Source organism: Eschscholzia californica, unplaced genomic scaffold (assembly GCF_041429995.1).
Source record: "Eschscholzia californica isolate CP2 unplaced genomic scaffold, dmEscCali1.0.p SCAF_1, whole genome shotgun sequence".
In the NCBI taxonomy this organism is placed as follows: Eukaryota; Viridiplantae; Streptophyta; class Magnoliopsida; order Ranunculales; family Papaveraceae; genus Eschscholzia; species Eschscholzia californica.
In genome coordinates this window covers 72,115,491-72,128,254 of record NW_028238198.1, presented here as the reverse complement: position 1 = coordinate 72,128,254, position 12,764 = coordinate 72,115,491, and the positions used below count along the sequence as shown (strand labels likewise).

Here is a 12,764-nt window from a genome sequence, read left to right as displayed (position 1 = left end):
GGGCTCATATTGGATTTCTTTTTTGGGGCACATAGTGGATTTTCTATAGGGAGAATATAAATAAAAAAAGAAAAAACATGCATCCTCATTTTCATCTTCTTCACTATCTCTCTCCAATCGTTCTCAAGAAAAAAAAAAAAAAAGGTAGTGCCATATGGGTGATGAAGGGGAAAAGTATCATTAGACTCAGGTCCAACTAAGCAGGAGCGGATTCCTCTAGCTAGAAATATCAGAGGAGCAGCTGCGGAGAACTCATTTTCATCTTTACCTTATATCGGTGGGTGCTTTCGCCACGAGAGACTTCATTTTTCTCTTTTTTAACTAATACAACATGGATGATGTGAGGTAGCAATAAGTTGGGCTCTTATGAAATTTAAAATCTCTAAATTTGGGTAGTGTGCATTTCTTTATTGGTGCCTAGTGACTAAAGATTGGGCCCTCACACAAGCCTACAAGATGCCGCGTGACACCCATCGTGGGCCTGTTCCAGGCCTGGTTCATACCCACCATTTAACAATGAACTTGGAATGGTGTGATAGCCTGGCCCACTTGAGACCTGTGAAGAGATTTGAACCCGTCACGCAACTAAATACTACGTGTTTGGACATTTCAGTTACTTCCCGCGTTTTTTGGTAGGAAGTTAGTTGTAAGGTTTCCCGGTTTTATTAGTTAGGGTTACCCAGTCCCAGTTGATTCTCAGCCTCTCCTTCTTCCTCCAAGTACTCCAAAACGATTCCCACCCTCATTTTCTCTCTCTTCCTTTACTTTTTTTTTTTTTTTACTTTCTTCAATTTGCAAAGTTACAGATCTTTAAATTTAACAAAAGAGGAGGATCAAGATGAGTGTGATCGACATTCTAACCAGACTCGATTCAATCTGTACCAAGTATGAAAAATACGATGTCGATAAACAGAGGGAACTCTCTGCTTCCTCTGAAGATCCTTTCGCTCGTCTCTACTCATCCATTGATTCCGATATCGATGCTGCTCTCGAGGTCTCTCTCTCCCTATCCTGTTAACTTTCAGGGTTTCCGTTCATTTTCTTGAGTTGTTCTTTAATTATTTCCCCTGGCAGAAATCCGAAGCTGCTTCGAACGAGAGCAATAGGGCTGCTGCGGTTGCTATGAATGCCGAGGTTCGAAGGACCAAGGCTCGGTTGATGGAAGAACTCCCCAAATTGCAAAAACTAGCTGTTAAAAGGGTAATTTTCCTTTACTTCTGTTATTACTTCAATCTTGATTCATCAAGGACAAATTCCAAGATTCCTGTTTGATCTTGGAGAATCCTCAACGACGTTTTCCCGCTTAATGCTAGCACTTGGAGTTAGACCCATAATCTCATTGAATCTCCCCATTCAACTTTTATCCCAATTAATTTTTCGAATTCATCGGTATGGAACTAGTTTTGCATGTAAAATTAGCGAGACTAATCTATCTGATCACAGGTAAAAGGTGTATCTAAGGAGGAATAAGAAGCCCGTTGCGATTTGGTTATGGGTTTGTCAGAGAGGATTCAAGCAATTCCAGATGCTGGAGTAAAACAAACTGGAGGTTGGGGATCTTCAGCCCCTAAAAAAGGCATTGTGTTTGATGCAACATCAGGTTATCTATTCATCCTTTCAAAAGGGCTCTCATCTCTTATCATTCCAAATTTTCCGTTTTCACATTCTTATGTGGGAAATTTTAACAATAGTCTATATTTTGTAAAGATGCTAGACTCGGCGATGGGTTCTTTGACCAAACCGAAGAGTCAAATCAATTTAAGCAAGAATATGAAATGCGAAAAATAAAGCAGGCAAGTGTTTACTTGTTTTATATATACTACTACTTAGTACTTTCGATGTTTATAGTTGCAACTTGCTAGATACTTATCCGAACTAATTTGTGTTTCATGACAGGATGAAGGACTAGATGTAATATCGCATGGGTTAAGTACACTGAAGAATATGGCTCATGACATGAATGAGGTTAGTCGTCCTTGCGCTTAGTGTTAACAAGCTATTGCACATAGAATGTGTTCGATATTTCTCTCATTAAGTCATAATATGTGCAGGAGCTGGATAGGCAAGTTCCTTTGATGGATGAAATTGATACCAAGGTATGAACCGTATCCTGTTCTTTACGACTTTACATCCTGCTACTCTTTTCGACAATATTAGAAAGGCCCAATCCGAACAATTTTACTGCATACTAATGAGAAATTTTTTGGTATTATGATAGGTGGACAAGGCAACTTCTGACCTTAGGCATACTAATGTCAGGCTCAAGCAAACTATTCACCAGGTAATTGAGTTAATCCTAATACTTTTAACGCATTTCATTTCTCGCCTCGCTTTATGATTACTTAAATTTTAACGAATGGAGTATTGCGTTTCTTCCAGATGAGATCTAGTCGGAATATGTGTATTGATATTATTCTTGTGTGCGTTATTTTGGGCATTGCTTCATATTTATACAAGTAAGTTCCCTCTGAAATCTAGGTTACACGGATCATCATTTCAATATCACAAGCATCGACATGGCAAGAGTGCAAGACCACTCGAAATCTAGGATGAGAGCTTCCCGGGCCAAGACCGCAACCTAAGACCTCGATAGGAATATGTTATGTAAAAGCATTCAAGTAGTCTTGAGTTTTAATACTCTTAGAGTCTTAGCGTTGAACTATAATTCGCTTACACTAAATGAAACTTCAAAAGCTTTCTTATTTATTTACTTATTATTTTTGTTGCTGCAGTATATTGAAGTGAAACTATCGATAGTATCAATTGATTCTGCTCAACGGGAAGCCACTTTATTTTTCTTCATTGAAGGTCTTATATATATACTTTGGTTTCCAACCTCTTCAATTCTCTCGGCATTCTTTTGCTCTTGTTCAGGGACGGAACCAGAGTTTTGGTTAAGAGGGGGTCGAAACGTTCTAGTTATAAATTAATTTGGGAAGCAATTTCATTCAAAATTAACAGCTACAAATAACAATTAAGCGGAGATTAAACACAAATAATAAAAATAACACAGAACTACTATGATAGTTCGTTCTCTCTTTATGCATCTAAAATAAGAGTTTTGGTAATATAAGATGAAACTTCTTCTGTTTCTGCAATATTTTTTTTTAAAGTTGATCGATCATAGGAAACTGTAATTAAGAAAATTCATACAAATGCTACACATTAATTAGTTGTTAAAGCATTGAATTTAGAATTTTGGGGATGTAGATTAGGGTAATTTAGAAGTGTTGGAAAGTTGGAATTTTGGGCAGTGGAAGACTTGTTAAGTGGGTTGAGGTAATTTAGGCCTTGCAACAAAAAGAGGTAATTTTTCATTAGGTGGGTTAATGAGTGGAAATAGGTGTTGGGCTTTGATTGGTATGGATTGGTTAGGGGTCCAATTAACTTCAAGTTAAAAGCTTTTAACCTTTTTCTATGGGAGCAGTGAGAAAAAATTGAGGGTGAGGGGGGCCAGGGCCCCTCCTGGCCCTCACCTACATACGTCCCTGCTCTTGTTCAAACTTGAAAATTCCTTTTCAGCTTTTGGTATTAATTTTCGAGTTCCTAATAATGTAAATGTTTCTTTTATTTTCATGTAAGTATCAAATTCACTTATTTTTCTTTTTTTTGAATTGGTAAGCGTGTGCTTCGAACCCTTGACCTCTAAGTTGGAAGACTTACCTCTTACCACTTGAGTCAAGGGTTGTTGGCAATTCACTTATTTTGACTCGACCATTCAAGTCAAAATAAGGAATTTCAAGAAAAAAAAACTATTAACAAGGAAACTCGAAAGAAATTTGACTCGACCATTCAAGTCATGTCATCAAAATTAAGTATTTAGATAAAAAAATTTCTCCCCAAAATTATTAATTAAATCTAATTCAAGGAGTTCCAATGGAAAAAAATATGTTAATATAAAACACATAATTTTGCTCGATTACACTGTTAAGGTCAAATTGCTAGACCATGCCTAACAACAAGGCTACTTGACTTGATAAAAGTAGTCTGAAAGGCCGGACAAGGCAAATTTTGCACAGGTTTGCCCTGTTTGGGCCATTCATGCCACTTTTTGTCAGTCAATCAGCATTTTCATACGTAAAGAAAGAAAAGATGTAAAACTGAATTATTTAACATATAGCTATGAAAATTATAACTAAGTAAAAGGTATAATAAAGAGTTAATTCCTATATAGCCCCCTACTTTGTGACCAGCTTCTTTTATGGCCCCCTTTTTTTTTCGTAAATTCAAATATGGCCCCCTGTTTTCAAGTAAATGTCATTACTACCCTTCTTAATTCTAAATTTAAAACATTTAAAAAAAAAGTTATTTCCACCTCACCCCTCTCTCTCTCCACCTCATCTCTCTTTCCAACTCACCTCTCTCTCTCTCCAACTCACTCCTCTCTCTCTCCAACTCACCTTCATCTTCTCCGATTAAGGTCGCCGACCGGAAAATTTTCCGGCAGGCGACCTCAAAAAAAAAAAAAACAAAATGAAGGGTTCGAAGCACACGCTTACCAATTCAAAAAAAAGAAAAATAAGTGAATTTGATACTTACATGAAAATAAAAGAAACATTTACATTATTAGGAACTCGAAAATTAATACCAAAAGCTGAAAAGGAATTTTCAAGTTTGAACAAGAGCAGGGACGTATGTAGGTGAGGGCCAGGAGGGGCCCTGGCCCCCCTCACCCTCAATTTTTTCTCACTGCTCCCATAGAAAAAGGTTAAAAGCTTTTAACTTGAAGTTAATTGGACCCCTAACCAATCCATACCAATCAAAGCCCAACACCTATTTCCACTCATTAACCCACCTAATGAAAAATTACCTCTTTTTGTTGCAAGGCCTAAATTACCTCAACCCACTTAACAAGTCTTCCACTGCCCAAAATTCCAACTTTCCAACACTTCTAAATTACCCTAATCTACATCCCCAAAATTCTAAATTCAATGCTTTAACAACTAATTAATGTGTAGCATTTGTATGAATTTTCTTAATTACAGTTTCCTATGATCGATCAACTTTAAAAAAAAATATTGCAGAAACAGAAGAAGTTTCATCTTATATTACCAAAACTCTTATTTTAGATGCATAAAGAGAGAACGAACTATCATAGTAGTTCTGTGTTATTTTTATTATTTGTGTTTAATCTCCGCTTAATTGTTATTTGTAGCTGTTAATTTTGAATGAAATTGCTTCCCAAATTAATTTATAACTAGAACGTTTCGGCCCCCTCTTAACCAAAACTCTGGTTCCGTCCCTGAACAAGAGCAAAAGAATGCCGAGAGAATTGAAGAGGTTGGAAACCAAAGTATATATATAAGACCTTCAATGAAGAAAAATAAAGTGGCTTCCCGTTGAGCAGAATCAATTGATACTATCGATAGTTTCACTTCAATATACTGCAGCAACAAAAATAATAAGTAAATAAATAAGAAAGCTTTTGAAGTTTCATTTAGTGTAAGCGAATTATAGTTCAACGCTAAGACTCTAAGAGTATTAAAACTCAAGACTACTTGAATGCTTTTACATAACATATTCCTATCGAGGTCTTAGGTTGCGGTCTTGGCCCGGGAAGCTCTCATCCTAGATTTCGAGTGGTCTTGCACTCTTGCCATGTCGATGCTTGTGATATTGAAATGATGATCCGTGTAACCTAGATTTCAGAGGGAACTTACTTGTATAAATATGAAGCAATGCCCAAAATAACGCACACAAGAATAATATCAATACACATATTCCGACTAGATCTCATCTGGAAGAAACGCAATACTCCATTCGTTAAAATTTAAGTAATCATAAAGCGAGGCGAGAAATGAAATGCGTTAAAAGTATTAGGATTAACTCAATTACCTGGTGAATAGTTTGCTTGAGCCTGACATTAGTATGCCTAAGGTCAGAAGTTGCCTTGTCCACCTATCATAATACCAAAAAATTTCTCATTAGTATGCAGTAAAATTGTTCGGATTGGGCCTTTCTAATATTGTCGAAAAGAGTAGCAGGATGTAAAGTCGTAAAGAACAGGATACGGTTCATACCTTGGTATCAATTTCATCCATCAAAGGAACTTGCCTATCCAGCTCCTGCACATATTATGACTTAATGAGAGAAATATCGAACACATTCTATGTGCCATAGCTTGTTAACACTAAGCGCAAGGACGACTAACCTCATTCATGTCATGAGCCATATTCTTCAGTGTACTTAACCCATGCGATATTACATCTAGTCCTTCATCCTGTCATGAAACACAAATTAGTTCGGATAAGTATCTAGCAAGTTGCAACTATAAACATCGAAAGTACTAAGTAGTAGTATATATAAAACAAGTAAACACTTGCCTGCTTTATTTTTCGCATTTCATATTCTTGCTTAAATTGATTTGACTCTTCGGTTTGGTCAAAGAACCCATCGCCGAGTCTAGCATCTTTACAAAATATAGACTATTGTTAAAATTTCCCACATAAGAATGTGAAAACGGAAAATTTGGAATGATAAGAGATGAGAGCCCTTTTGAAAGGATGAATAGATAACCTGATGTTGCATCAAACACAATGCCTTTTTTAGGGGCTGAAGATCCCCAACCTCCAGTTTGTTTTACTCCAGCATCTGGAATTGCTTGAATCCTCTCTGACAAACCCATAACCAAATCGCAACGGGCTTCTAATTCCTCCTTAGATACACCTTTTACCTGTGATCAGATAGAGAAGTCTCGCTAATTTTACATGCAAAACTAGTTCCATACCGATGAATTCGAAAAATTAATTGGGATAAAAGTTGAATGGGGAGATTCAATGAGATTATGGGTCTAACTCCAAGTGCTAGCATTAAGCGGGAAAACGTCGTTGAGGATTCTCCAAGATCAAACAGGAATCTTGGAATTTGTCCTTGATGAATCAAGATTGAAGTAATAACAGAAGTAAAGGAAAATTACCCTTTTAACAGCTAGTTTTTGCAATTTGGGGAGTTCTTCCATCAACCGAGCCTTGGTCCTTCGAACCTCGGCATTCATAGCAACCGCAGCAGCCCTATTGCTCTCGTTCGAAGCAGCTTCGGATTTCTGCCAGGGGAAATAATTAAAGAACAACTCAAGAAAATGAACGGAAACCCTGAAAGTTAACAGGATAGGGAGAGAGAGACCTCGAGAGCAGCATCGATATCGGAATCAATGGATGAGTAGAGACGAGCGAAAGGATCTTCAGAGGAAGCAGAGAGTTCCCTCTGTTTATCGACATCGTATTTTTCATACTTGGTACAGATTGAATCGAGTCTGGTTAGAATGTCGATCACACTCATCTTGATCCTCCTCTTTTGTTAAATTTAAAGATCTGTAACTTTGCAAATTGAAGAAAGTAAAAAAAAAAAAAAAGTAAAGGAAGAGAGAGGAAATGAGGGTGGGAATCGTTTTGGAGTACTTGGAGGAAGAAGGAGAGGCTGAGAATCAACTGGGACTGGGTAACCCTAACTAATAAAACCGGGAAACCTTACAACTAACTTCCTACCAAAAAACGCGGGAAGTAACTGAAATGTCCAAACACGTAGTATTTAGTTGCGTGACGGGTTCAAATCTCTTCACAGGTCTCAAGTGGGCCAGGCTATCACACCATTCCAAGTTCATTGTTAAATGGTGGGTATGAACCAGGCCTGGAACAGGCCCACGATGGGTGTCACGCGGCATCTTGTAGGCTTGTGTGAGGGCCCAATCTTTAGTCACTAGGCACCAATAAAGAAATGCACACTACCCAAATTTAGAGATTTTAAATTTCATAAGAGCCCAACTTATTGCTACCTCACATCATCCATGTTGTATTAGTTAAAAAAGAGAAAAATGAAGTCTCTCGTGGCGAAAGCACCCACCGATATAAGGTAAAGATGAAAATGAGTTCTCCGCAGCTGCTCCTCTGATATTTCTAGCTAGAGGAATCCGCTCCTGCTTAGTTGGACCTGAGTCTAATGATACTTTTCCCCTTCATCACCCATATGGCACTACCTTTTTTTTTTTTTTTCTTGAGAACGATTGGAGAGAGATAGTGAAGAAGATGAAAATGAGGATGCATGTTTTTTCTTTTTTTATTTATATTCTCCCTATAGAAAATCCACTATGTGCCCCAAAAAAGAAATCCAATATGAGCCCTAAAATAGTTCCTTCCATAGTACTATTGTGTTTGTTTACAAAAGTAGCCATCCCATTCCCAAAATGAACGGGCTAGTGTGTGGTGCGTGAACTTGGGCTAAGCCCAGTGTAACCGAAGTCCGTGAAAAAGCGTGACCATCTCTCTCTCTTTCTCTTTCTCTTTCTCTCAAGAGAGAAGTAGGAGGAAGGGAGGAGATCAAGTTTGTTGTATTTAATCGGTTTGGTTTGTGCTGAATGTGGGCGTGAATATCAAGCCAATTTCTCTCTCAATTCCTTCTTCTTCTCCTCCAAAAACACCACCATATCCTCATCTCCGTCGATCGATCCTTCCGGCAGATTTCTCACTAAGGTATATTATGTTTCTCTTCTATCATCACTTCACGATTTTGATTTCCACAATTTATGATATCTATATTCACCTTTTGTTTTGTTTTCTTTTGGATTGATTTTTTTGATGTATTGTTCTTCTCTAATTCTATTGTATTAATTCATTAAACTGTTCTTCATCTGCTGCGTCCTCTTCGCTAACTCACCAGATTCGTCAAAAAAACAATTTCTTGCATGATTATGCTTCCAAAGTGGGATTTTGTTTGATCGGAGTTTGGGGGGTTTTTTTACCTTTATGAGCTTCGTAGATTAGCTGTTAAATTCTTAATTTTGATCTTTAAGTGAGTGTTTTAGGTCTTTCCCTTTCGATATAATTGATGGGTAAGGTGTAGGTAGATCATAGTCTTTGTAATACTAGATTTCTTTTATGTTCTTTCTTAGTTGTGGGGAGTTCGTCTTTTGACCAATTTCTAGGGTTTTCATTTGCGATAAGTCGATAACAATATGAGCTAGTGACCTTGTTATATATAATTTTGGTCTTGAAGTGAGTGTTTATAGTGGAAATCAGCTGGGCGTGGTACTTTTTTTCGTTTTTGCAGATAGGTCTTCTGAGTTTGTAAACATCCCCGGGAACCTTCGTGTTCTGGTCTGCAACATCGTATATGTGACACCTTTGGTGGGGGGCATCTTACCTCCATCCCCATTCTTTTCATTCGAATACTGGCATTTGTAGGATTATGCTTATGTGCGAGTAAGGTATTTTAAATTTTATGCGTTAATGGTTCAAAATCTAAAATACTGAATCGAATAGAATGGAGGTGTTCGCACATATCATGTTAGCTTGAAGTGAGACACTACCGTAACTCATTATCTTTTTGAACAAGAGAAAGCATCATTGTAAGTACATTTTTAAAAAAAAAATTGACTCATTATAAATAGTCATTTGCAACCTTCATAGTTTTCGTACTTCAAGAAGAATTACACATAAGCAGATAACATGCATGGAAGTGTCTTTAACCACAGAGATGTATTTTCTTTCCACTATCGTTCATCTAATCGTCACATTACAAGTCAGAAAATTAGTTAATATTGCATATCCCCTTGTTCAAGTCGGCCATTCATTTTGTGTCGAATGAACTACCAGAACGGGTCATTGACATTCGACTGAGGCCCAAAACTGTCAAACATTACAAATATCGTGTGTCTAGCCTTCGCTCTATTAATATTTCAAAACAGTATTGCTGAAACATAGATTCTAATTTGAAACATCGCAGATGGTTCATTTGCTAGAATCCTAGTATGTTAGGTTAAGAACAGGGGAGACTAATATGCACGAAATGTCACCTCAGTTGGAAGTTTGAGCAGTTCAGATTCAAGCTCTGCTTGAAGCTGGTCGACCTTCAACTCTCCTAGTTCTGACTCTTCTGTGAGAACACTGCTTGCACTCTCCCCACCATCAGTTGACAAGACACATAAGACATCGGTCACATCCCGTCTTGCTCCTTCAGGATATGAATTTTTCACAGGCCATTGTTTGTTCTCGCTAAGTGTTTCCTTGGGGCATTCACCAATTCTAATTTCAGCCTGATTCTGAAGATCGCGAGATAACTTTCTCTTTCGAAGCTTAGATTTCAAGTCATGAACCACCTTTGTGGTTTCTTCTACGACCTCGTTGATCTTCTCGATTTCAGCTTTCCCAGCTGATACCATGTACATAAGTCCAAGACCAAGTCCGTAACCAAAAAATGTATCACCTAGAGAGTAGAGATAGAAACCATAAATTGAGGAAATAAATGACAAAATAAACCAAGCTACAGCTCAACACAAGAAACCACCATAAAAATTGCTAGAGTGCTTCATTAAAGAAAAAAATTTAGAAAGCCTGAAACCAAAGAATAGTTTGGGTAGACACTGGCTAATACATTTACACATCTTACACTTGTACACCATCAAACTAGAACAGATCAACATATTAAACAGATACACATCACAAAGGTTTCCGCGAAAACTACATTATACAGATTGATAATAAAACGATACAAATGATTGCATTAGAAACAGATACTCTCAACGTAACCCACTTCTTCACAGAAAGAAAGCTCAAACTTTTCAATCACTTAAAAGTCGGGTTAAGTTTGCGGCCATCCAACTCAAAGCCGTGTTAAGTTGGCGTTCTCTGAGCTAACATGTGTCTTTTTTTAGGTAAGGTGGAGCATGTGCAGCCCTTATGTCCATCACTTTTAGGCCTAGCTCTGATACCATATTGAGTTTGCGGGAATCCGACTTAAAACCAATGAGTGGAGAGGACCTAGATATCATATTCTTGGTTACTAAATTACCCTTTCCCCATACTGGACTATCCTCACAGCTAAGAAAGACATTAAGAATTTCCGAGTTGTGGAAAAGCGATAACTCGTTCAAAGTAACTTTAGAGGGAACAATCATCGAAAGTACTCATGCTACTGAGAAAACCAACAGAGATAAATCATCAATTACATTCTACATTACAGAACTTCATTAAAGAACCAGGGCTATGCCGAAAAGATTTCAAATTATACAAACCAAATTCCTTAGAAATGAAAAGTAATACACACACAGTAGTTCTCATGTAGTATTGAATTTGAATTTATGGGTACCAAAATTTGTACATTTAAGAACGGCTGAATAAGAAGATTGTGACTTTGTTACCAATTGCGGACGGTTGAGAGGAATTACACATCATCCAGGATTCGGTCCGGGACGAACCTTCTGGGGAACGGGGAGCTGATGCAGGAGCATCCGGGCCGGGCCCGTCGTCCCGCACATCTATAACCTAGTCGGCTAGTCTATTAGTTTAGGGAAGTTCTAATTATAGTAGGATTCATAAAGAATCTAGGGTTAGGGAGTTTCTTTATTTCAAGTATTTCTTTTATTTTGGAAAGCCTAGTTTGTGTCTATCTAGGAAAGTTTAGTAGTCTATAAAAGGAGGTCCAATCTTTGTTTATGATTCATATTGAAGAGAAAAACCAATCAAGTTTGTAGTTAGTTCGAGTTATTTAATCTTTCTTTTATCGTTCTTCGTTTATTTTATTGTTTTCTTTTAATTCCGCTGCGACTACATCGGAAACCAAGTGTTGACCAAAACATGGATATGTTATAAATCTGAAATTGGTTTGGACCCAGAATCAAGAAGTTGACTAGAAAAATGTGCTGTTACATAGAGCTCCTTATTCGGATAAGCCCAACCGAGTCGAAATGTCTACAAGATCACACACAAATTACAAGTAAAGGGAAGATGAAGAGGTGGCTCGAACGGTTGGTGGTCACACATATCTCATGAGACTTCATATGTTTGTGTTGTAGAGGAAAATAGTGTATTGCAACAAATATAAGAAAAAAATGAAACTAAATAGTGGAGAGACCTCTAGAAATCACCTTCATTTTAAAGATGAACCTTGTAAACTTTTCTTAAACCGTTAGATTGATACTGTTAGCTATCTTACATTTTTATTCATTTTAGATTGTACACTTTGTGTTCAATAGCTAAAGTCTTATTGCCTATGGTTTGCAAGTTGTCTTACATTTCAGGGTAGTTCACTAGTTCTCACATCTTCAAATTTTATTAATTTCATTAAAGTGTGAATCAAATATATCAGTTAACTTAATTAACAATTTTTAATCAATGGGAGATTGGAGAAAACTAAAGGGTGGTGGTGATTGTTCATCAAAACAAATTGGACTTTGAGAGCTCCAACCACACCGCGGAAAGCTATTACATGAGAGGCATACGCGTCAGACAAATTTTGAAGATTTTAAGTTCTTTCTAATTTCTTTTCATCTAAGACGTCAAATGTTTGGAATACTTAGTCAAAGTTCCACACAATTAGACAGAAATACCACATGTTGTGCCACATCAAGTTTGATATTTAGGAATGTCACTATTCCCATTTCATTTCTTTTCTTGAAAGTCTTGGAGTACGATGTTTTTTTGAGGTAGGGGTTAAGACTCGTAAAATAGTCATTGTAGAATTCATAAAAGAAATCATGAAGACTTTTTTTTGTTGCAACATCTTTTAAGTTGTTATGAAGAAACATTTTCTAAGATGACAGTGAATACACTAGAGTGTAACCTAGGTGTATGAAGAACTAAAGATGAAAGGAAGAAGGAGGCCAAACTTGAGTGTCAAACATAAGTATAAGAATACTTATATTAGTGGTGCCTTTAGTAAGAATAAGAATAACAACCATAACTAACAAAAGTCTTAACTAACTTTGTTAGTTATGGTTGTTATAACAGAATTAGTTAACTATCTCTCTCATCTAACCGAAATGTAAAAGCTTT

General features: G+C 37.0%; 1 protein-coding gene, 1 long non-coding RNA gene and 1 pseudogene across 5 annotated transcripts; 2 read left to right on the top strand and 1 right to left on the bottom strand.

The window, feature by feature from the left end:
• The first annotated feature begins 779 nt into the window (after positions 1-779).
• On the top strand, positions 780-2,706 carry LOC147568886 (syntaxin-72-like; annotated as a pseudogene). The gene is made up of 8 exons (XR_015231135.1): positions 780-994; positions 1,075-1,200; positions 1,444-1,600; positions 1,708-1,793; positions 1,897-1,965; positions 2,052-2,096; positions 2,219-2,281; positions 2,380-2,706. The product of XR_015231135.1 is annotated as a syntaxin-72-like (transcript).
• A 2,312-nt stretch (positions 2,707-5,018) lies between these two features.
• Positions 5,019-7,355, bottom strand: LOC147568885 (syntaxin-71-like). Of its 3 annotated transcripts, XM_086655302.1 has the most exons (9): positions 7,123-7,352; positions 6,917-7,042; positions 6,517-6,673; positions 6,324-6,409; positions 6,152-6,220; positions 6,021-6,065; positions 5,836-5,898; positions 5,661-5,737; positions 5,019-5,384 (listed from the first exon to the last, which is right to left on the bottom strand). In XM_086655302.1, exons 1-9 carry the CDS (start codon positions 7,276-7,278, stop codon positions 5,372-5,374), a joined length of 792 nt encoding a protein of 263 aa, XP_086511428.1. In that variant the 5' UTR covers positions 7,279-7,352; the 3' UTR covers positions 5,019-5,371. The 3 variants fall into 3 exon arrangements, with proteins under 3 accessions (XP_086511428.1, XP_086511430.1, XP_086511429.1); XM_086655304.1 differs by lacking the exons at positions 5,019-5,384; positions 5,661-5,737 and adding an exon at positions 5,411-5,638 and having other exon boundaries at positions 7,123-7,355; XM_086655303.1 differs by lacking the exon at positions 5,019-5,384 and having other exon boundaries at positions 5,624-5,737; positions 7,123-7,353.
• Positions 7,356-8,176: 821 nt separating this feature from the next.
• LOC147568884 (uncharacterized) lies at positions 8,177-11,981 on the top strand. The gene is made up of 2 exons (XR_015231134.1): positions 8,177-8,465; positions 9,043-11,981. It is a non-coding gene; the product is annotated as an uncharacterized LOC147568884 (long non-coding RNA).
• Positions 11,982-12,764: the final 783 nt, after the last annotated feature.

Bases quoted from the DNA above. Each gene is read 5' to 3' on its own strand.
- LOC147568885 (XM_086655302.1), bottom strand. From the start codon at position 7,278: ATGAGTGTGATCGACATTCTAACCAGACTCGATTCAATCTGTACCAAG. The intron at 6,221-6,323 runs GCAAGTGTTTAC...GTTTCATGACAG, and splicing joins AAATGCGAAAAATAAAGCAG to GATGAAGGACTAGATGTAAT. The intron at 5,899-6,020 runs GTATGAACCGTA...GTATTATGATAG, and splicing joins TGGATGAAATTGATACCAAG to GTGGACAAGGCAACTTCTGA.